At 44.0% G+C, this 23698-nt stretch overlaps 1 protein-coding gene across 1 annotated transcript in view; it reads left to right on the top strand.

The window, feature by feature from the left end:
• The window catches only part of ntf3 (neurotrophin 3), a gene marked incomplete at its 3' end in the record, with an annotated part of 68127 nt that extends 51899 nt beyond the window's left edge, over positions 1-16228 (top strand). Inside the window, exon 2 of the mRNA XM_083794492.1 lies at positions 15326-16228. Within this exon, the coding sequence (XP_083650618.1) occupies positions 15326-16228 (903 nt within the window). The remainder of the gene's footprint in view (positions 1-15325) is intronic.
• Between the last annotated feature and the right edge of the window lie 7470 nt (positions 16229-23698).

Genomic DNA, 23698 nt, shown 5'->3' with positions numbered 1-23698 from the left:
TATGCACAATTTTTTAAATGTGATTCTGTGCCATTTGGCTGGTTATGTGGTACATTTTTTCTGGAGTGTCTAACTGTAGTGTCTAACTTTGGTTGTATAAATGAACCCAATAAGGTTGCACACGCAGGTTAACTAAAGATTAAAGTTTGCATTCCTTCCATGTCAAGTCATTAACTGACGAACTGGGCAGAGAAAAACCCTGCAAACCTTGCTTTCATCTTGCATTTTTCCTTCCTTTACTCCTTTCTCACCTTCTCAACCCCTGCCAACAATTCTATCGCGCGCGCGCCACACACACGCACGCACGCTTCTAGTAAAAACTCCATGACCAAAAATTTGCTAATTACCCCAATAGACATCACAGGCTCTATTCACTGAGTCCCGACGATCCACTAACTAAGCAGTCATCTGAATTTGGCCAAAGGGCTTGATAAGTGTTATATCGGGCGGCGGTGGCTCAGGGGTAGAGTGGCCGGATGGTAACCGCAAGGTTGCCAGTACGAACACTGTGGGCTCCCCCAGAGTTAGTGTCGAAGTGTCCTTGAGCAAGACTCTGAACCTCTAATTGCTCCCGATGTGCTGGTTGGTGCCTTGCATGGTTCCCCCTGTCATCGGCGTGTGAATGCGTGTGTGTGAATGGGTGAATGTAATGCACAATCTATGTAAAGCGCCTTGGATAAACGCTCTATATAAATGCACCATTTACCCTCTCTGCCAGGCTGAAGGCAGGTGGGAGATGTCTCTCTGCCAGGCTGAAGGCAGGTGGGAGATGTCTCTCTGCCAGGCTGAAGGCAGGTGGGAGATGTCTCTCTGCCAGGCTGAAGGCAGGTGGGAGATGCGTTTGTTGCAGTTATTTTGCTGTTATTTTTGAAAAAAAATTGTCACAGATCCTCAAAGTGTGACAATACTGATTTGATTTAGAAGGCATTGTGTAGAATCAGCTTCAGGTCTAAAGGTGGTTGCACAATGGACGCATTTTTCGGGAAAAAGAAAGATGGAGAAACGTCGCCGAAAAGTGCGCTCTGTGCAGCCAGGGACCTTTACCGCAGGGTTAAAGACAGCATATCAGCTGTAATCAGCCTACTGTTGGTTATTACTCATTCAATCATATTTATCTAGGCACCAGTACGAGGGGAATGACGTCATGGGAATTTGAGTTTGGAATGAGGGATGGTGTGCGTGTGTGTATGTGTGTGTGTGCGTGCGTGTGTCCATGCGTGCGTGTGTGTGTGTGTGTGTGTGTGTGTGTGTGTGTGTTGTGTGTGTGTGTGTGTGTGTGTGTGTGTGTGTGTGTGTGTGTGTGTGTGTGTGTGTGTGTGTGTGTGTGTGTGTGTGCGCGCACGTGTGTGTGCGTGCGTGCTTTTCGAAGTACAGTTCAATAAAAGGTCTGCTAGACTAGGATTTAAAACCCAAGAAAGCACTACGGCTCGTTTCCATTGCAGTCCTTCATATTCAATTCATCAGAACACTTAATGACATACAAATACAGTACTATGCAAAAACATCATATCAACGGTTATAAATCAAAATAAATAATATGTACCAGGGCTTGACCTTAAGGCTTGTCCGCTTGTCCGAGACAAGTATAAAATCTTACAGTACATACCAGCCAACAACAATATTGTCTGGCATTATTGTCTGGCATTCCTAATCATCACCTTTCCAATATTGTTCATAGCCCTAGAATGTCTGTAATCTTACATACATTTCATGTATTCCAAATACACAGTCATATATCAGTCCTATCAGAGCAGTTAGCAGACTGACCACGTCAGCATGTAAACTTGTAGCACTGCATGTATACTAACTCACCCAGTAATATTTCCTAAGACTTTGAGTCAGATATTGTCCTCTAGTTTCATATCCATGTGAAAGTTTTGGCTTTTAGAAAACATATGTTATGTAAAATATCGCCACTTTTACATGAGGAAAAGCTAGACTGAAAATAAAAAAACTTCCTTTGGGAACAGTCCATGTTTGGGAAGCACAAACATTATGGCACACACAATTGACAGGTGTGTTGCAATTGGTGTTGGGTAATTGATCACACCACCTATTTTGTGTGGCCCATACATCCTAAGTTTTGATATGTTCAGTCCGGGCCCCTCGCCGGAGAGAATGTCATCCGTGTGCAGCTTGTGGAAAAGTGGAGATATTTGAACCCTAATATATAGTATAGTATGTATAGTTGACATAGATACTCCACTATTACGTTCTTAGTTTATACATGATTCATGATAACTACTTTTTATATATGTGATGTATGAAATGCTTTTGTTTTTGCTTAAATGTAAGTCGCTCTGGATCAAGAGCGTCTGCTAAATGCCTAAATTGTAAATTGTAAGCCATTCCAGCCATTTCATCAAAATGAGCACAGGTGAGGTGGGTTCTGGGAGTGAGGCTAGTACTTTAACCTGACCAGTTTGTTTTGGGACGTCTGGAGCCTTGTTTTTTAGGGCCTTTGAGGTGCTGTGGTACCATGAGGTAACCTCGAATGAGTGTTCCTGTTAGGGTCTTATTAGTAGTCTGATTGACCAGTGAGTCATCTGCAGTGTCACAGTTTGGAGTGGCAGTTCAACACTGACGTAGAGTAAAGTACAGTGTTATGTACAGTAGACAGCAAGGAAAAGCAAAGATCGCCAGCTGCAGCAAGCTCTTGTTTATGAACATCTATAATCAGTGTGTGTGTGTGTGTGTGTGTGTGTGTGTGTGGGGGGGGGGGCAGCCTCTGCCTCATCTCACGGCTTCAGAATGAATGCAATATCTAGGAGTGAAATAAGCAAGCAATCATTTGAGCGTGGTTTGACCTCATGTAGTCCTGACTCCTTCAGAATAATGAAAAATGAAAGCCTGGAGGAACGAGAGACATTTCCTGGTGGGAGTGAACTACTGTGCAGAGGTGTGTCACTCTCAATATGACCAGGAAGCACGCTGGCTTGGCCAGGCTAGCAGACTACTAGCCTGGCCCATCCTGTATGATTCCTGGTCTAGAGGGGCGGGTGCCGCTGGGAAAACTATAGTTCTCTACAGGAACGAAAATTATCAAACCCTGTACCTGTACACGCAAGAGAATGTCCCCGCTACCACCCATAGATCTCCATATACTGTTCTGACATTCCATATGTTGATCTGACCTCATCAAGCCCTGTACACTCAAGACACGCTCCTTATATGGCCAGTGCAGAATTCATTCCATGTTGATCTGACCCCCCATGCCAAAGCACCACCGCTCGGCCAGCAGTCTGCCGTCAACGAGACGGATGTGTGCACGCAACCTCGCCCTTTAGGTTGAGGTCGCTTCTCGCCCTCAGGCGTCTTACTGCTTTTGAGAGAGTATTTTGGGTGCCACTACAGTCTTAACATTTTCATGAAGAGAGAGAGAGAGAGAGAGAGAGAGAGAGAGAGAGAGAGAGAGAGAGTGCGTGCATGCGTGCGTGCGTGCTGAAAGGTTTTCGCACAGATGGTCATTTCAGTGAGTCTCAGGGAAATGTGTTGTTGTGTTTAGTGCTAAATTAATGTATGATGTTGGATGTCTAAAGTTATGGTTATATTAATGCATTTTAAAGTCCTGAATAAAACAAACTTGTAACATAATCATGATGATTGTAGTAATGAAACGTGGTCTTGGTGCAGTGGAAGTAGCATGGCCGGGTTGAACACGGATGTTGACTGCACATCTATCCTGCACAAACGGGGGCCGGCAGTGGCTCAGGAGGACTGGTATGCGTTAGTCCGACTGCATGGACGATTAAGACTCGCCTGTGACTTCTGCATGCGTAAGTAAGTAGCCTTGCCGAGCCATGAGGCCCATAGGGGCAGGAGCCTATCTCCTGTTTCTGTAGCGTGAGGTAGCTTGATGTACAAGTACACCCCCTGGACATGACGCTAGTATGTCGCAGGGACTTATACCCCCAATTCAACCCTTGATGCTGAGTGTCAAGCAGGGAGGAACTGGGTCCTATTTTTACAGTCTTTGGTATGACCCGGCCAGGGGATTGAACCCCGACCTCCCAGTCTCAGGGCGGACACTCTAACCACGAGGCCACTGAGCTGGTCCGCGTGCGGTTCGGGTTAGTATGGGGCTCTATGGTTAGGTTTAAGGTTAGGGGATAGGGTTTAGTATAATCTCTATGGTCGGATTTATGGGTGTCGGATTAATGGGACGTCAGACTGACGCTATACGAGTGCGTAGCGTCAGTCTTAGCACGTCCGACGGTAATGCACAACCTCTCGTGTAATATTGCTTAATTATTTCTCTGTGACGTACAAATATATATCCGTAACCCCCAGCTATGGGACGTTATCAGTCACCTCGTATACTCTATACGTGTGTATAGTGGTTGAGCCCCATAGCAGCTGTTAACATTGATTCGGTTGCTAGGCAACGCCTCCGTCACCACCAGCTATGGGATGTTATACAACTCTGTTTACCTCGGTTCAACTTTCAAACCTCCATAAGTCGGAATCTGAGAGAGCTGTCCTTGGTGGATCTTCAGCCATCCAAAGTTTGGATGTCATTTATTGTGACTTTGTACCGCGTCGCTCCCGACATGTTTACGTTTCTGGCGACAGGTAAACAGTGTGCGCTAATGCTAATGATAGCAAAGGGTTTGCATGGGGCTGCAGGGGGGAGGAAACATATCCTGTTAAAGTGGACGCAGCCGTGCCACAGCTTAACTACAATTATGCTAACAACTACGTAGCAGCAAAAAAGAGTTAAGTATCTGGGCTTAACTTAACGGCGATAGGCCTATACTGTAGTGTAGCAAAGAATAGTTGATCTACAAGCTCACATAATGCATTGTGATGCGACGTGTTGTGATACAACTTGCTGTAAAACTATTGAGAAATTGAACTGCATGTGTGTTTTTATCTCTCTGCTAATTTGCTGTGCTAATTAACACACTATAGACACCGCTCACTCACATGTACAGAGTCATATTATTGGATATGGTGGGAATGTCAGGCAACCAAAAATAATGATGAAACAATCTGAATTTCACATGAAAATAAAAATACTATTTTCAATCAATGAATCCTTTAGCGCGGGGGAACAGCTGCTACACTTTAACTGTGTAAAAGTTCACCGGGGGAGCTGTGCGTGCGGCACAACAACGGGAGCTGCCAATTAATTTACTCTCCTCCAGAAATGTACTGTATACCGAAAACGTTTGTTTAAAAGTGCTCCCACTCCAAAGCAAATAAGTTAGAAGTCAGTGGTATAATACCAGAAGTAAACATACGGTATTTGATATTCTGATAGCATCTTTAAAGTACTCCTCTATGACAGCTGTGTACCTGAGGCAACCCTACACTCATCCCCATGCCTAAACCTGCCCTTATTCTCCTACCATTGTACTTAACTCATTTAGACCAGTTAAAAACATTCACTTTGAAAGAATATATATTCAAAGATTTGCGCTACATTTTTATGATTTTTCAAAAATAGCAGAGCTACAAGCTCGTAGCGCGCCACTCGGTGGCGTGCTATGAGCTTGTAGATCTGCTATTTTGCAATAGCTAAGTTATAACATAATGTTTAAAACACCAAAAATTGGTTAAAGACACAGGGCTGAAAGGCATTCTGTGAAAAGAGACGATCTATACACTACACTGCAACACATTTGAGCTTGCATGTGGGCTATTTTCTGTGCAGATATTTACTGGAGACATAGTGAAAACTGGGAGGGAGCCTGCTATAGAGCTCTGGTGGACTCTCTGGAAGTTACGCGGTAAAAAAATAAATAAACTACTTTCTGGCCTTGACAGAAAAGTCCTTTCTGATTATGTTAAACGCTGTTGTAAACTCACCGACATTGGAGCTGTATGGAAAGCTTGAATTATCCCTAATTGCTCCCGATGTGCTAGTTCATGGGTTTTCAACAGGTGGTCCGTGGACCACTGGTGGTCCGTGAAGGTGTTGCATGTGGTCCCTGACCATGCATTTAGTAATGTAGGAAAGTGATTTTTTTCGTATTTGAATTTATTGTATTGCCCACAAGTTGAGAAACAATGCAGTAATTAATCTGGTGACAATTGATGACGCATCAATGTCAGTTACTGGGAAGACGGATGTCAAGAACTTCCACAGAAAAGTGAGTTAGAATATCAAGGGAAACTGTACCGGATTGCCTGGTTGAGTCACCATTATAAGGAAATGTGCCCATAATGAATCACAAGTGTCTGCTTACTGAGTCATAGAATAAGTTACAATGAACAGCAACATGAGTTAATATGGAAGGTTAATTTCTTTCCCCCACACCACGACCATATCCCCCCTCCCAACACAACAATGCTCCCCAGGTTGATTCTCAGTCTGTGCTAGTTGGTGCCTTGCATGTGAATGTGTGTGTGAATGCAGGCCCTTAGTACAGGCCGACGAAGCATCTTAGGGGCGCCACCTCTTAACAACACTTAAGCCCTCCAAAAGTATATTTTATCTGCACTGTTTTGTGGGGGGATATCGGTCCGGGCAACTGGCAACCCACACATTCACATTGGGTGAGGTGACAATTGTTAGACGCTAAGGGGGGGGGGGGTAGTCACCACCATCTAAAAATTAATCCTCTACGTGCTGCGCGTTGCCTAGGAGACAGGTTTAACAGCCGACCCTTCCGGCACGGGTTCAACCGGAAGGGAAAAGAAAAGATAAACAAAAGAATTATTGGATTTCCCAAGTAAACTTAAGGTTCTGCAGACAGTGCATATATATTTACCAGGCATGACTCCAACTCCAAGCATCACTCAACAAAAAAGAATGTATTAAATCCTCCACGAGGATGATCGCATCACTCTACAGCCTAGAGGCGCTTGCTGACGATGGGCACATTTTATTAATGGATTAAATAGGCCCGGGCCCTCAAGGTGTTAATGTATTAAAAAAAAAAACATAGCACCACCATTAGCCTTTTCATGTCGCGCACCCCCTAGAAGGTGCCCGCGCACCACAGTTGGAGAACCGCTCCTCTATAGTATACGGTAGGGTTTAAGAGAAGTATGTTGTTCCAGTGAATGCTAACAGACAGAGAGATGGACATTGACTGCAGTGAAAACAGCTTCTTACAGGTGGTGAAAGTCCTCAGGGGTCCTATGCCTCCTCCAATAGTACCAATGTTTGTACTGCGTACACATGTTTCCCTTCCTCAGGCTTTTTCTGTCAGTGTAGCTAAATGACAGCCAGAATGATGAATGGCCAGGTAATGTAGATAAGGCTATAGCACATGTGCTTTAAAAGCCGACATGATAGACAATTCCTAAAAGTCTGACAAGTGTGCTTTTAAATGGGCCATATCAGCCCACAAGGTACAACAGACTCTGAAGACAGGCGCGTACAAAGAGGGAATCTGAACACATTGGAGGCAGTAGTGGTGGAAAGAAGTTGTCACATGTTTTGAGGGGCGCTAGCCGCTCCTATGCAGGGCTCTGTGTGTATGAGCATGGAATGTGATGATAAGAGCACTATCTACAAGCTTGTGACAAGCTTGTAGATCTGCTATTTTTGAAAAATCTTGAAAATGTGGCGCAAATCTTTGAATATAAATTATTTCAGAGCGAATGTTTTTAACTCAAATCTTTGCTTCTGAGGGGTTCCTGGAATAACATATTTTTCAGATTGGGGTCGGTGGCCAATTACATATACCGGTAATAATCTTTGGGGTCTTTGACATGAAATAGTTTGAGCACCACTGACATAGAAACATAGGTTTTTCAGAAAACTGTCAGGATTTAGAAGACATTTTTTGAATCTGATCTCAGGTCTAAATGTTTTAAGACAGACGTCCCTGGGTGAATCAGAGAGAGTCCGATCGCAGCCAGATCAATTGGTGAAGGCGTCTTAGAAATGACATAAAGATCATCCCCATATGGGCCGTCCAGGCGTCCAGAATGGGTTAAGTACCAAAATGAAAGCGCTATATAAATGCACCATTTACGCGGTAATTAGATTCACATTTTTTTGGTCTCATCATCATAACATCCTGCTAAATCTGCAGCACGCCGTTATAATTCATGTGGTTTCATGTTTCACCTACTGCACATTAACATCTGCACGTTTCATGTTTCCACCACATTAACATCTGTCGGCATCTCCGTAAATCTGCTTTATATCGTTGTTCATCTCACCACCTCCTCCCTCTCCCTTTCTCTTTGGCTTGTAGATCAGTGGTTTTCGGTGGCTGACACCGTTGCTCAAGTGGAAAAAAAGGGGGCACCTTGACAGTGCGGCGCATGGAATCGCCGGGAACCCCTTTTGGTGTTAGCATTACGCTATGCTTTAGCTATTGAAAAATAGCAGATCTACAAGCTCCTAGCGCGCCACTCGGTGGCGCGCTATGAGCTTGTAGATCTGCTATTTTAGAAAAATCATAGCTTTTTCAGAAAACTGTCAGGATGTAGAAGACATCTATAGAATCTGATCTCAGGTCAGAACTGGTTAACAGTGTGTGAGATTTATAGATTTTGGGACATAAATAATATGGGACCCTGACAACGGCGTAGAGCCGAAACGCGTTGGTCTCCCCTTTTTTTGAGTGGTGCAACCACTCCAAGGAACAGCAATGTCCGTGTTCACCTATGTGTGTCTGTGACGTTAATGAGCACCAGTATATGACTATGGGTACCAGTAGGGGCGCTGTTGTGCCAGAAACAGAGAGGGATAGTGCTGCACTGTTGCCCGCTAATGAGAGAGAGAGGTGGGGGGGGGGGGGGGGGGGAGTTGCACCACCAGTTCACACGGGTGTGATTTTTTAAATTATCTTTGCCATGCTGTAAAATATAATATAGGCTTTTTCACTTCACTGGATCAGAGTGCCTCTTCTTTACCTTCACGATATATTAGAAGCTTTTAATCCAGAATTGATCGATGTCACCATGTGACACATACTGTACTGTACAAAACTAAAATTAAATGAACAAACTGTACAAAAACAAACTTTCAAAAAGGGGCACATTGCTGTACAGAACTGTACTTCTGCCCCTCTGAGACACAAAGAACCAAAGTGGAAGTATGTCAGATTTAAAATTAAAAAAAACGTTTGTACACCAGCATCAACTAAGATGTTGAACGAGGCTCTGAAACAGCAGTAACTGTGTGAGGCTATATTATCAACATCATGTGTGTAATGGTGTGTCTCCCTCTGTAATGTATTTGTGTTTGTCATTGATGTTTTATGTGTGGCTGCATGCAAGGTGTGGGGTGAAAGCCCCCCAAGACAAATTCCCCTTGTGGACAATAAAGTTTACCTTGACCTTGAAAAGGGGCAGATGCTCTATAGCACCACCTATAGTGCACGTCCCTGGTCACGTAGCTAAGTAGACTATTGTGTTATCTGGTCAAATGAGACAAAACTCCTGGTCACGTAGCTACAGTTAGACTATAAATGAGACAAAGCTCCAACCCCTAAACCTAACCTCTAAATGTCTATAACATGAATTATCTTGCGCGCGCACAGCATTATCACCATGCCCACTCAGCAACTTGCAGCTCACCCACATTGTTAGTCTCTTCCAGCCGACATTAAAAACACCCCATGGTTTTTATGGGTGTTGTACTGTAGCTGTGAGCAGTAAAACATCGTTTGACAGGCCAGGACAACTTGTTTTTTTATGGAAGGCACTTAACACCGCGTCCTGAGCGCTGGGCGATACTATACTGTAATTGATTGAACGGAGAACTCCGTCCTTGCCGGTGTTAAATGAGGCTGACATGGTGGTTAAAATGGGATTTGAAGTGCAGTCGGTTTATATAGGAGGGGCAGCGGAAAATGGATAATAATAATAATAGCTCAAATTTATATAGCGCTTTTCTAAATACCCAAAGCGCTTTACATGGGAACACTAGGAACAGACTTTATTAAGAAGAAAAAAACAAAGCAAAACATAACAGATACAATCAAGAGTACAGGGTTAAAAAGATAAAAGGATAAACGAGACCTCAGCTGGGGGAAACATATGGTTCGAGAAGATCGGAGAGGTAGGGGGGGGCCAGGTTATTGAGAGCTTTGTAGTTGGATTTTGTAGTGAATTATTTGTTGATATTTGATGATATCATCTTATTTGATGATATCATCAAGCAACTTAAAACAATAACTGTCTGGGACACACACACAGAAGCCTGAGGAGACGTTAACCCATTCTGAACGGGAACCCATTTTGGTGTTTAGCATCATGTTATGCTTTAGCTATTGAAAAATAGCAGATCTACAAGCTCATAGCGCGCCACCGAGTGGCGCGCTATGAGCTTGTAGGTCTGCTATTTTTTGAAAAATCGAAGAACGACTGACACCTCGTATGAATCTGATCTCAGGTCAGAATGGGTTAAATGAACCCCTGTCCAGAATCGGTTAACGTGGAAAACAGCCATTTAATCCTCCAACTCATGACTATTAGATCCATGTTGTTCATTTCCTGTTCCAAAGCCCCTCCTCCCCCGAGGCGTGTACAGTACCATACGTCCATGGCAGCCCCTGCATCACCTGCACCTGACGACTTATAAATAACATTTATTATTATTACGACTGGGAGCAAGCATGTAAGGTTGAGTGGACTCCACGACCTCACAGGCGTATGCTAAGGCTCAACTTATGCAATTTATCCCATTCTGGGCGGGAACCCCTTTTGGTTTTTTGAAAAATCGAAGAACGACTGACATAGAAAATGGGATTTTTCAGAAAACTGTCATTTTCATTAGAATCTAAATTAGAATTATTAGTGCCGCACTACGAGCTTGTAGATCTGCTATTATTTTTTTATATTACATTTTTAACTCAAATCTTTGCTTCATGGAACAACCTATTTTTGGATGGGGGTCGGCGGCCAATTACATGGAATCCTGGGGGTCCTTGACATGAAATAGTTTGAGAACCACTGACATAGAAACATGAGGTTTTTCAGAAAACTGTCATGATTTTTAGAAGACATTTGTAGAATCGTCCTCAGGTCTAGATGGGTTAGATAGCATGTTATGTAGACACAGCACTCTATAGTGTATACTCAGTGTCATTGTACAGATATTCTACTGTTAGGCGGATGTTAGGTTCTTAGCTTACGTATGATTCTTGAGGACTATTTCTATGTAATTTGATGTATTACCATGTGTTGTTCTTGCTTACTGTAAATCCCTCCCATCTGCTAAATACCCTAAATTGTAAGCATAGGTACACACTACAGTGACTACACTATGTGTTCCTGTTATACCCATATATGGACATCCCTGAAATAATAATTATCGATTACTTTTTACAATTGACTAAATTTAAAACACACTCACTCACACACACACACACGTACAGAACACCTACTTAATTAACTCATTACATTCCATATGACGAGTTGGCTTCCAGGAGATAGATACATGGCCGATATATATTTTAGTACTTTGTCAGGTCGCACTGAAATTTGTCTTGCGACCCTGCGACACATAATACTCACGTTTGACATAACACAGAAAACAAAACTATGCGTATACATAAAACCAAAGACAAGTCTAGTCTAGTCCTGGCCAAACTCCTGAGTGAGCCTCAAAGTCGACTGATGGACAAAGGACCTCTTTAGTCTGACCTAACTGTATGCTGAGACACAATATCTCCTTCCTGAAGGCAGCAACCTATATTGATGCTGTTATCCTTGAGTCTCTGAAGTGGTAGCCTCGGAAACCCAGACGTTTTTTATTTCCAGGGAGAAAAAACAAAAGTCTGGGGTCTAGTCCACTTCAATACGGCATACAGTAGCGCAAACGTCGATCACTCTCTGCTGATTTCTGATCGTCTGCACCTTTGTTAAATTGACGCAAACACGCACACTCTCACTCTCACTCTCTCTCTCTCTCTCTCTCTCTCTCGCTCTCTCTCTCTCTCTCTCTCATTAATTAGTCTCATGTTGCGCAGCTTCGCCTAGTTTCTCCCGGCGGATCCTGCCGGGAGCTGCCTATGCCTTAGGCTTAGCCTTCCCAAAAATTATGCTGGGTATTTTTTTAAATATATATAATATATGTGCGCAGCATTATATAGAAGGCTATTGTGTGTGTGTGTGTGTGTGTTGTCGCTGCTCCCTGGTGATCGCTGATCAGGTAGGTAGGCTATACAGCAACTGGCCTAATCAGCATATGATTGGCTACTATTGGTATGTCTGTAAACCTCGTCCTTCCAGTCGCTTTGTAGCAAACAGTAGCGCGCGCTGGTTTGTTTTGGGAAACAGCAAAACGCAAAATGTATTTTTCAAGGCAAAGAAAGTAATTCAGAAGAAAAAGCTGTGACTCCTGTGAGTCGTCTGTCAGAACTCAGCACCACCAGTGCCCGCAAGGTTCACAGTTCACACCACTGCAGCAACACTGACACGTTCAGTGGAGTGGCTGCTGTCTCTGTGCCGTCTGTGAAGAGCCATGAGCCGGGAGGGGCAGCAACACCGCCGGGTAATCTACACAGACTAGTGACACCGGGGCTCCACCGGGCGCGTCAGCGTCGCGTTTCCGTCACACAACGGAGACGCAACGCGCCCGGTGGAGCCCTGGCGTGAGACTACACATTGACTCGAGAAAAGACCCATATCGTCCAAAATAGGCTGATCAGTCGTTGTCTGTGTATAGGCTAATTCATTGGTAAAAGTATGCTAAATAACTCATTTTTAGACCATTTGGGAAATAAATAAATCCGCGGCGGTCCCCCCCCCCAACGCAATTCTGTAGCCTATACCCAAAGGTAAAACTCACCCGCCGCCTATGCATAAGAAGCATAAGTGAGTTCCAGTCCATTGAAGTGGTTGTCCAGCAATATTCAAACAAATCTTCAGTTGTTGCAGCAGACAAACATCCATACCAGGTGGCTCATAATGATGAAACTTTACAATGTGCACTTGGGAGTATAAAGTATTCGGCCTTAAACTTGATGAATCACATTGTGGACTTGTGGATCTGTTTTCTTCAGCGAGTGACACCGCTGCACAACAGAGTATAAATCAGTCTTTCTTGTTACGACTATACCTCACATGCAGAACATAACTGGTGTGTGTGCGTGTGTGCACGTGCGTGTGTGTTGTTGCTATAAGTATCATGCAAGCATGCTCTGTTCCGCATGCACACCGTCACATGCACTGATAGCATGTAAAGAGGACTTAAATGCTTTCATCATCACATGTACTGATAGCATGTAAAGAGGACTTAAATGCTTTCATCATCACATGTACTGATAGCATGTAAAGAGGACTTAAATGCTTTCATCATCACCTGTGCAAGCAGAGTGTGCAAGTGCTGTAATCGGCTGCGTATGTCTGTGTGCGTACTGTATGTCCGTGTTGTCCGTCGACCAATGGGGGACCACCATTCTTGATGACGTAACTACGGTGCATGGGTAAGAATGGTGGTCCCTTATTGGCTGTTGATGGTGGCGTAACTAAGGTATGTTTCAGGGTTGGTATAAGGTCAATAACCAACTTCCAACTTCACACAACTTGTGCGCAATCCATACATGGCCTACTTGTGCGCAATCCATACATGGCCTACTTGTGTGCAGTTGGCACCTCGACAGAGTGCATTTCTAGTTTGTTACTGTAATTACTTGCTAACGAGGGACAGAAATGCACGTCACAAAGCAGCAGCGTGTCAGAACCTGAGCAGAAGGAAGGGGCCTTCAGGCACTCGTACTGTTGCTGACATGAAGAGGAAGGAAAGAGATTCTATATAGTCCAATAGTCCAATAGTAACATCCAGATATCCCTAAAAAAACATCACGACTGTGAAGTGAGTGGCGCTCTTATCATCGTACATCATCATGGCGTAATATAGACACTATGGGCTGCCTTTTCATCACCGGCTAAACCCCTTATACCTAAACTTCTTTGCCTTTTTTTTTTTTTACTATTTTGAAAAACTAAATAAAAGGTGCAAAATAAAATGAAAATGAAAAACATTTTTGAATAGTTCAACTAGCCAATCTACATTGACACGTTGTGAGCTTGTAGACTGGCCATTTTAACTATTCAAACATGTTTAGCAAAATAGTAAAAAAAAAAAAAAAAGTAGTAGTAGTTTAGGGATAAGGGGTTTAGCGGTGATGAAAATGGAGACCTGTGTCAATTAGCTCAGACACTATGACGTAAAATCGTCCATTCATTGTCAATGGGACACCCCTCACAAAAGGCACTGATGTTGCTGTGGATTACTGAAGAGAAAAGACTGTAGTTTCCATTAGCTTGGCATTCCCACCGATGATGTCACTGGCGGTAGGCAGGTTTATGAACTGTCCACAGACCTCCAATGAGACACAGAGTGTGTGTGTGTGTGTGTGTGTGTGTGTGTGTGTGTCAGACTTTACTCCATAGGCTACTTGTGAAAGTTCATGCCAAGCAATCCCTTGTATCATTAGAGAGAGTTATGAGTTTTTCCCTGCAATGTTGTGCATGTAGCAACACATCACAACTTCACACACACACACACACACACACACACACACACACACACACACACACACACACACACACACACACACACACACACACACACACACACACACACACACACACACACACACACACACACACACACACACACACACACACACACACACACACACACACACACACACACACACACACACACACACACACACACAGACCAGATCAAAGATTCCCACAGCGCCTGTTGACATTGAAACATAAACCAAACGGCTGACAAGCTGATTGAGTTCAGTGGAAACACATTACAACACTGAACTAAACCACACACGTCTTAGCAAGAAGAGTAAAGGTTTTTAGTTACACATACTTGGAGTATTTCTCAAACGTACAAATGTGTACAGTGAATAATGTACAGTGAACCAAAACTAATGTGAGCATACCACAAATTGATATAGGAATAAGCTGATGTGACACCCTCGGCTGTTCTGTGGTCTATTTAATTTGTCAGTAAAAAAAATAAGTTTTTAAGCATTCTATTCTTATTTTGCGGTTGTTGTTTTTTTCTTAACCCATTTTGGGCGGGAACCCCTTTTGGTGTTGCTGTGTGCAGGTGTGCAGTGCTATTCTTCAAGTCGGTCGGACCCACGGTTGTCCAGAAACGCCACAAAAGGCCTCTGCCCGGGCTCTGCACCTGATCACCCGTTATATCTTCATATATGAAGCTGGCCTGTTATGACATCATTCTGACATCTGCATAGACTCCATACTGTATTTGGGCATGCCTGACAAAGAACTCCTGGGTTCTGGGTGGGGCAAGCATTTCCAAACTTTTGTCGTTCCAAGTAGGCCAGTGCCCAACGGGCACAGCTACCCGAGATCTTTCAGACCTCTGCCAATAACTAACACGATGCGTCTCCTCTGTCTCTCCGTGTCTCCACAGATCTTACAGGTGAATCTAGTGATGTCCATCTTGCTGTACGTGATGGTCCTCACGTACCTCTACACCATCCAGGCAACCAACATGGACAGCAGCTTCCAGGGGCAACAGCAGCAGCAGCAGCCCAGTCCGGACCCTCTGAACTCCCTCATCATCAAACTGCTCCAAGCCGACCTGACCCGAGGAAGGACCGGCAGCAGGGTGGCCGGCCGGACCGCCGAGTCCTCCCGGGACGTGCTGCTGCCCTCTCTAGGCATGATGTCCGCCGGCAGCCTCATGTCCTTCGAGGAGCAGCAGACGGACCCCGAGGAGGCGCGTGGGGCGGCGGGGGCGGCGGCCACGGGCACCGGCGGCGCTCACCAGCCCGCCGTCACCATGCTCAACTCGGACCTCCTCCGGCAGCACAAGCGCTACAACTCGCCGCGCGTGCTGCTGAGCGACCGGCCCCCGCTGCAGCCGCCGCCGCTCTACCTCATGGACGACTTTGTGAGCGCGGCGGCGGAGGGGGGGGTCGGCGGCGGCAACAAGACGCGGAAGAAGCGCTATGCCGGCGAGCACAAGAGCTACCGCGGCGAGTACTCGGTGTGCGACAGCGAGAGCGAGTGGGTGACGGACAAGACGCAGGCCACGGACCTCAAGGGCCAGCGTGTCACCGTGCTGCGGCAGATCCGCTCCTCCAGCAACATGCAGGAGGCCAAGCAGTACTTTTACGAGACGCGATGTCGGACGGAGCCCTTCAAGAGCAGCTGCCGCGGCATCGACGACAAGCACTGGAACTCGCAGTGCAAGACGGTGCAGACGTACGTGCGCGCGCTCACGCAGGTGCGCAGCGCCGTGGGCTGGCGGTGGATACGCATCGACACGTCGTGCGTCTGCGCACTGTCCAGGAAGCACCGCAGGACATAAGACACGTGTACGCTACGCGTGCGCGGCTGCTGCTGACAGACACACCAAAATGACTCGCTTGAGGAACTGAGGAACTAACCCCCCTTTTTTTTCCTGTATGGGATTTTACTTCCCTTCCTGTCCGCAGGCAGGGGAGGGGACGGGATTTTGTGTGACACTGGTGGGCCGTACGCGCCACCAAACACTACACCTACTGAAGTGATCGATTCCGGGTCAAATCTTTAAAAAAAGAAGAAAAAAAAAATCGGTATTTCACACATCTGCGCAAATAAACTCTTTGGTGGAAGAAGACCCCCAAGTGGACAAGATGAGGGAGGGAGGGTGGGTGGGGGGGGAGGAGGGGTGGGATGATGTTTGGGGTGTGTGCGTAGAGGCTATGTGTGTGACCGAAGTGTGTGTGTGTGTGTGTGTGTGGGGGGGGGGGGGGGGGGGGGGGTGTTGTACATATAAATTATTATTTAAATTATATGAAATGCATGTAGATAATACATGTCCATCTATCTATCTATCTCTCTCTCTCTCTATATATATATATATATATATATATATGATGATGTATGAATATATTTGTGTTATTTATTGAAAAGAAGTCTTCATCAAAAAGGTTAAAAGAAATCTATAAAAAAAAAAGAAAAGGACAGAAAGAACCTATATTATGGACTCATTTTGAGAATATAGTGCTGGGATCCCGACCGAGGTGCTTTGTTGTAAGACTTTACATGTGCCTTGACCACATGGCTCAGAGAGAGAGAGAGAGAGAGAGAGAGAGGGAGAGAGAGAGAGAGAGAGAGGGAGAGAGAGAGAGAGAGGGGGGGGGGGGGTTGACACTAAGGTCTCAGAGGCACTTGCCCGTCCGGAAAGTACAGGTCATGTTCTACTTGCCCAAAGGTCATGCAGCTCACTTAAAGTAAATCGGCCATTATTATATATAAAATGATAGGTAAAATTTTGAATTTACTGTTCAATGTTTTTTTTTTTTTTTTTTTACTTTCTGGGGTTGCGATAAAAAAAAATCATACCTCAATTGTTATGCCTATGGGTTTACATTTGTTACTTCATATTTTTTAAGTGTAGCAAAAGTGAAAATGGCACATTGTAGGTTAAATATAGTGCTCTTATTTTTACATTCCACAGACCAGAGCACTCTGACCACTTGCAGGTTGTTTAGACAGATATCTCATGTTGTGTTTATAGACGGTTCAAACGAGCACTTGCCCGGTCGGGCAACCTGAAAAAGCTAACTCCACCTGCACCCTGGCAGGGGCAGGTGGGCACCCCTTAAAGTTTGAAGGTGGGCAACCCTTAAGGCTCATTCATACTCATAGTCTGGATTTTCGGTGGTGAGGTGACCACCGCTCCGGTGGTGAGGTGACCACCGGAGCTGAAATAACCTTGAGCGGTGGTGAGCTGACCACCGCTCCGGTGTTGAGGTGACCACCGCTCCGGTGGTGAGGTGACCACCGCTCCGGTGGTGAAATAACGTTGAGCGGTGGCGAGTAAAAAACAGAGAGAAGGGCTAGGGGCGGTGGCGGTGGTTTGCTCTTCACCGTGTCTCGTGACGTCATGTTGTAGTTCGGTGGTCACCTCACCACCGAATATCCAGATTATGTATGAGCCTTTAAAGTTGTATCCTTTAGTGTCAACATCTTTGAGGTTATGGTATTATGGTAATTATACAGTCAATGGTCAGTCAGTAAGTGTGGTGGGGGGGGGGGGGGGGGGGGGACTAGAAAGACCGTCCAATGGTCTCACAACAGTGGTTTTCAACCAGTGGTCCGGGAACCACCAGTTGTCCTTGGGGGGGGGTTTCAGGTGGTCCCCAGATCAATGATGGTAACCAAATGGACCCATAGATCTTTAACTGTTGAGCGCGTAAAATTAAACCAAATTGACCAGTAATGGTCCGTTTCATTTTACGCCCTCAAGAGTTCAATTATTGTTAAACATCCGCATTACTTAATTTACAAGAAATCTGAACGTATAGAATAATTGTTATTTTGATCAACGTTTGCCTTGTTATCCCTCTCCTAATGGTACCAACATCAAAACAGCATGGAAATGTGGACAAAATCTCATCCAGCAACAACAATTAAATCATATTCTACGTTTTGGGTTTGAGAGACCAAATCTCATCAAATGGTGGTCGAATGAATAATGTACTCTACCTTGATATGGAAATGGTTGAAAACCACTGATTTACAGACATGTATAACGTTCAATATCATGCTAACATGGCATGCTATATCATGACCCTCCATGGATACAAGTGATGTGATTGGATCAAAAGGGGTTTCTGTCACCAAAACACACAACGAGCACTGTTCTTCACACCCAACGAATAGGTTTTTTTCAAGATATCCTTCCTTTGTTATTTTTGTCATGCAGCCATTCATTCATTCATTGCTTGCACTCTTGCATAATGTTAGAGGAGCAAGATATGGCGTACTGTACCGTACAGTACGTACAGGGAAAACACACACAAGTTACTTGTTTCCATCACCTTTTAGAACTCGATTTGGAATCAATTAAATGTTTTGAATGGATAAACATTGTATGTATAAGCTATCTCGTGTCACTGAATAGTTTATGCAAACTGGGCTTCTGTTTTAAAAAGTGAACGTACTACTAAAGGAATGCCTGTTCTATCATTTAGTTTACTGTATTATTCATGGATGGGGCTGTTTTTTCCCCAGGAACACTGGTTTGTGTGGTGGGATTCCCAAAGCTTTGCGACTAATTACCACCCTGACATTTAAAGGTGAATTCCATGCTAGAATGCTTTCTTACCTTTCTTTGTAGTTGTTACGTCCCCATCAAAGAGGTCCAGGTGTTTTTTGTGCAAAAACACCTTATTGGCTATTTTCCCTAGCATAAGCCCTCAATGAATTGCATTGCATTGAATGGGAATTGAATGGGGCTATGGGGTGTTATGCTAATTCGCTTATTTCCATCGAAAGAAGTAGTAAAGTATGCCGCTTGGGATAATATTTACATTATGAAGAGAGGATATATACAAAGAAATTATAATTTTGAGCGATGGAAATAAGTGAATTAGCACAACACCCCATAGCCCCATTAAATTCCCATTCAATTCAATGTGGAGTCAGACTGTTGAAACCAACGATCATTCCAGGTATATTTATTTCTCATCTCAGCGGGGTTGCTTCCCAAAGGCTGATTCTTATTTTAAATGACAAAACAACTGATTCCGTCTGATATATATACGGATGCTTTGGGAAACCTAACGCAAATCGTTTTGCTATGGGTCAAAATGTACTGAACATTAAGGACTGATTCACACTTTGCAGTGGTGGAAAAAAGTACTCAGTTTTTTTTACTTTAGCAAAAGTATCAATACTGCAATACAGAAATACTCGGTTAACCCATTTTGACCTGAGATCAGATTCAAAAAATGTCTTCTACATCCTGACAGTTTTCTGAAAAAGCTATGTTTCTATGTCAGTCGTTCTTCGATAAAAAAAAAATAGCAGATCTACAAGCTCGTAGTGCGTCACCGAGCCTGTAGATCTGCTATTTTTCAATAGCTAAAGCATGACATGATGACATGACAACACCAAAAGTGAGCCACTCGGTTGAGCTTGTAGATCTGCTAGTTTTCAATAGCTAAATTATAACAATGTTTAAAACACCAAAATGGGTTAAAGTCAAAAACACATCATCACATCAGCACACAGCGTTGGAAATCCCAAGTAAATTGAAACAGGCAAATCCTAAAATGCGCAGCAAGGTAGAAGTTGGCCCCCTGAGCAATGTTATTCTTCCAGATAGGAATCGTTCATTATCACATTCCTCACAGTGGAGCTATAGCTAAGGGAACACACCGCGGCGTGTGTGTTGGCTCCAGAATAGACAGCATATATTATGTGAAGAGACGTACAGTAGTTAAGATTACTATCTACAGTATCCGAGACCGACCGGGAGAGGAACCGAGAGACAATACCCGGGTTGAAGCGGTTCGCTTCTTTTTGCCCCAACTAATATTGAACCAGTTCAGGAGTGTTTGTGTACCAGCTCAGTGGCCTTGTGCTTAGAGTGTCCGCCCTGAGACTGGGAGGTCGGGGGTTCAATTCCCGGCCGGGTCATACCAAAGACTGTATAAATGGGACCCAGTGCCTCCCTGCTTGACAATCAGCATCAAGGGTTGGATTGGGGGTAAGTCCCTGCGACATACTAGCGTCATGTCCAGGGGGTGTACTTGTACATCAAGCTGCCTCACGCTACAGAAACAGGAGATAGGCTCCTGCCCCTATGGGCCCCATGGCTCGGCAAGGCTACTTACTTACTTTACAGGAGTGTTTCCACTTAAAATTAACTGGTTCAGAAATACCTGAAAAGCTGCTTCAGAACTGGAACCAAAAAAAGAAAAATGGCCGGCGGTTCCAAGGTTCTAAACGGAACCAGTTCTAGAATATAAAGTAATTTTGGAGGAAAAGTGGACTGTGAGGAGCAGTAGGATAATTCACAAATCAGACCAAATCATTCCAAAAAAATAAATGTTTTCTTTTACAAATGACTACTGGCAAAAAAGGAAAGTACCTAAAGAATGAAATGAATGAGATACTTCCAGTGGTGGAAAGTACTAACTAAGTGCATTTACTTAAGTACAATTTTGAGGTATGTATAGTTGAGTAGTTCCAAATTTCCAATATTTAAATTTCACCGTTATACAGAATGGGTACATTTCAAACAAAAGGACGATCCATGATTAAGCATTGCACTACATCTCAGAGGCCAATATTGTACTTTTAGGCCACTACGTTTATTTGCAAACGTTAGTTACTAGTTACTTTGTAGATTTTGATTACTATTTATTACAAAACATACACCAACCACTTCAATCCTCTATACATTTTGGCCATTTGGTGATCTTCAAGTGCACGCATTGTGAACTGCTATTTTCAAAAAGAAAATTGAAAACTTGTGAAATTGGACATTCTGTACTTTTACTTCTGTGCTTTTAAGTACATTTTGATACCAATACGTTTGTACTTTTACTCAAGTCAATTTAGATTTCTGTATTTCTACACCGTCCTGCAGCATTGATACTTTTACTTAAGTAAAACATCCGAGTACTCTTTGCACCACTGGATACTTCAACAATGACCAACACTCTTAGGATACTGGATTATATTTAGTTGTTTTATTTTCTAACTGCTGCTGCTTTCTGATGGTACAATACAGTTGGTACAGCCATTTGTTTTGGACAGTCAAACTAAGCTAGTGTCTAATGTGCTCTGGTCTATATGCGATTCTCTTATTCAACGTGACTTCATCTTGTTTGCATCTAGTATGGGATCTTTCACTTTGCCATCTTATGGCTGCAACCATGAGCTGCTAAATCATTTCTATGGCCAGTCGTAATCGGGTGCATGTGTGTTTGGTCCGACGCACTAACAGTCCGACGGGCATTAGTCCGACACCCTAAACCCAAAACCCAAACCCTAAACCCTATACGCAAAACCCAAACCTAAAACTAACCTCACAGGAAGCCGCGGGTTAGTTTTAACCTGACATGGTTTAGTTGTAAACTGCCACGGGTTAGTTTTAACCTGACATGGTTTAGTTGTAAACTGCCACCGGTTCGTTTTAACCTGACATGGTTTAGTTGTAAACTGCCACCGGTTCGTTTTAACCTGACATGGTTTAGTTGTAAACTGCCACGGGTTCGTTTTAACCTGACATGGTTTAGTTGTAACCGGCCACACATAATGTCGGGAGCCACGGGTTAGTTGTAACCGGCCACACACAGGGAGCCACGGGTTAGTTGTAACCCGCCACACACAGGGAGCCACGGGTTAGTTGTAACCCGCCACACACAGGGAGCCATGGGTTAGTTGTAACCCGCCACACACAGGGAGCCACGGGTTAGTTGTAACCCGCCACACACAGGGAGCCACGGGTTAGTTGTAACCGGCCACACACAGGGAGCCACGGGTTAGTTGTAACCGGCCACACACAGGGAGCCACGGGTTAGTTGTAACCGGCCACACACAGGGAGCCACGGGTTAGTTGTAACCCGCCACACACAGGGAGCCACGGGTTAGTTGTAACCCGCCACACACAGGGAGCCACGGGTTAGTTGTAACCGGCCACACACAGGGAGCCACGGGTTAGTTGTAACCCGCCCCACACAGGGAGCCACGGGTTAGTTGTAACCCGCCACACACAGGGAGCCACGGGTTAGTTGTAACCCGCCACACACAGGGAGCCACGGATTAGTTGTCGGAACTAATAGTTAGTAACTGTTAGTATGTCTAACCAACGTATACATGCACCCCATCGTAATCCTACACTATCGGCTCATCTGAAAGTGCTGCTGGCTTATCCATTTTATCATCCATTTTAATATTATTATTAAAAAGAAACATGCTGGGACATGCATGAAAACCATTTGTGACTGTCTTCTTTTTGATTAAACTAGTCTGGGGTTAAGACGACACTATATGCTAGACCTGGGGCTTTAATCCAAAGCATTTTACAGCGCCATGGTGTAAAGATGTGTTTGTACTCATGTACAATGCAATGTTTTCGTCGACTAAAGCCAAGATGAAAAATGTTCGTTGACCACCTTTTTTCACTATCGAAAACTAAATGGAAACTAAGCAAGCTATGATGACTAAAACTAAGACTAAATATATCGACAATTTCGTCAACAAATAAAAACTAGACTAAAATGTTAGGACGGGACTAGTGGACAAGAGATCCAGTATAAGAAAAATACACAAGTCATTTTACACAAGGGTTGCATGCTGAAAATAGCAGATCTACAAGCTTGAGCTTGTAGATTGTATTTTCAGTGTAAAACGGCATCAAGGCCCGCCTAAATACATTTTAGTCGACTAAATCAACTGTAGATTTAGTCAACTAAAATCTGATGACATTTAGTCGACTAAAACTAGACTAAAACTAAAACATTCCATGTGACTAAAACTGAATGAAAACTATTCAAGAGACTATGACTAAAACTAAAATCAAAATGTGCTGCCATAAACAACACTGGTACAATGAAGGTGGAAATAATGGACTCACTTCCCATTCCTAGCTGTGAGTATCGTAGCCAACTATAGACTAATAAGATCAATAATGGTCGTTTTGTATTTATTTACATATAGCACAAACTTAACCAGAAATATATTATAGTGTGATCATCGTTTCTTCCCTCACAGACTCCTGTCTCTATAGCGTGTAAGTGAGTGCAGGTCCGGATATATGCAGGGCACGGGTTGGGATGCCCTGACTGCCCCACCAAACATGGCATGCAAAAATGGCATGCAAAAAGAAATCCAAATTTCAAAGATATTTCAAATTAAAGGGCTTATATATGAAACTATTTGAAACACTGTTACACTACAAATTAAAGGAGAATTCCATGCTAGAAGGCTTTCTTACCTTTATTTGTAGTCGTTACGTCCCCACCAAAGAGGTCCAGGTGTTATTTTGTGCAAAACC

Source organism: Protomyctophum parallelum, assembly GCF_964188405.1.
Source record: "Protomyctophum parallelum genome assembly, chromosome: 22".
Classification (NCBI taxonomy): Eukaryota; Metazoa; Chordata; class Actinopteri; order Myctophiformes; family Myctophidae; genus Protomyctophum; species Protomyctophum parallelum.
This window is presented reverse-complemented; position numbering and strand designations above follow the sequence as displayed.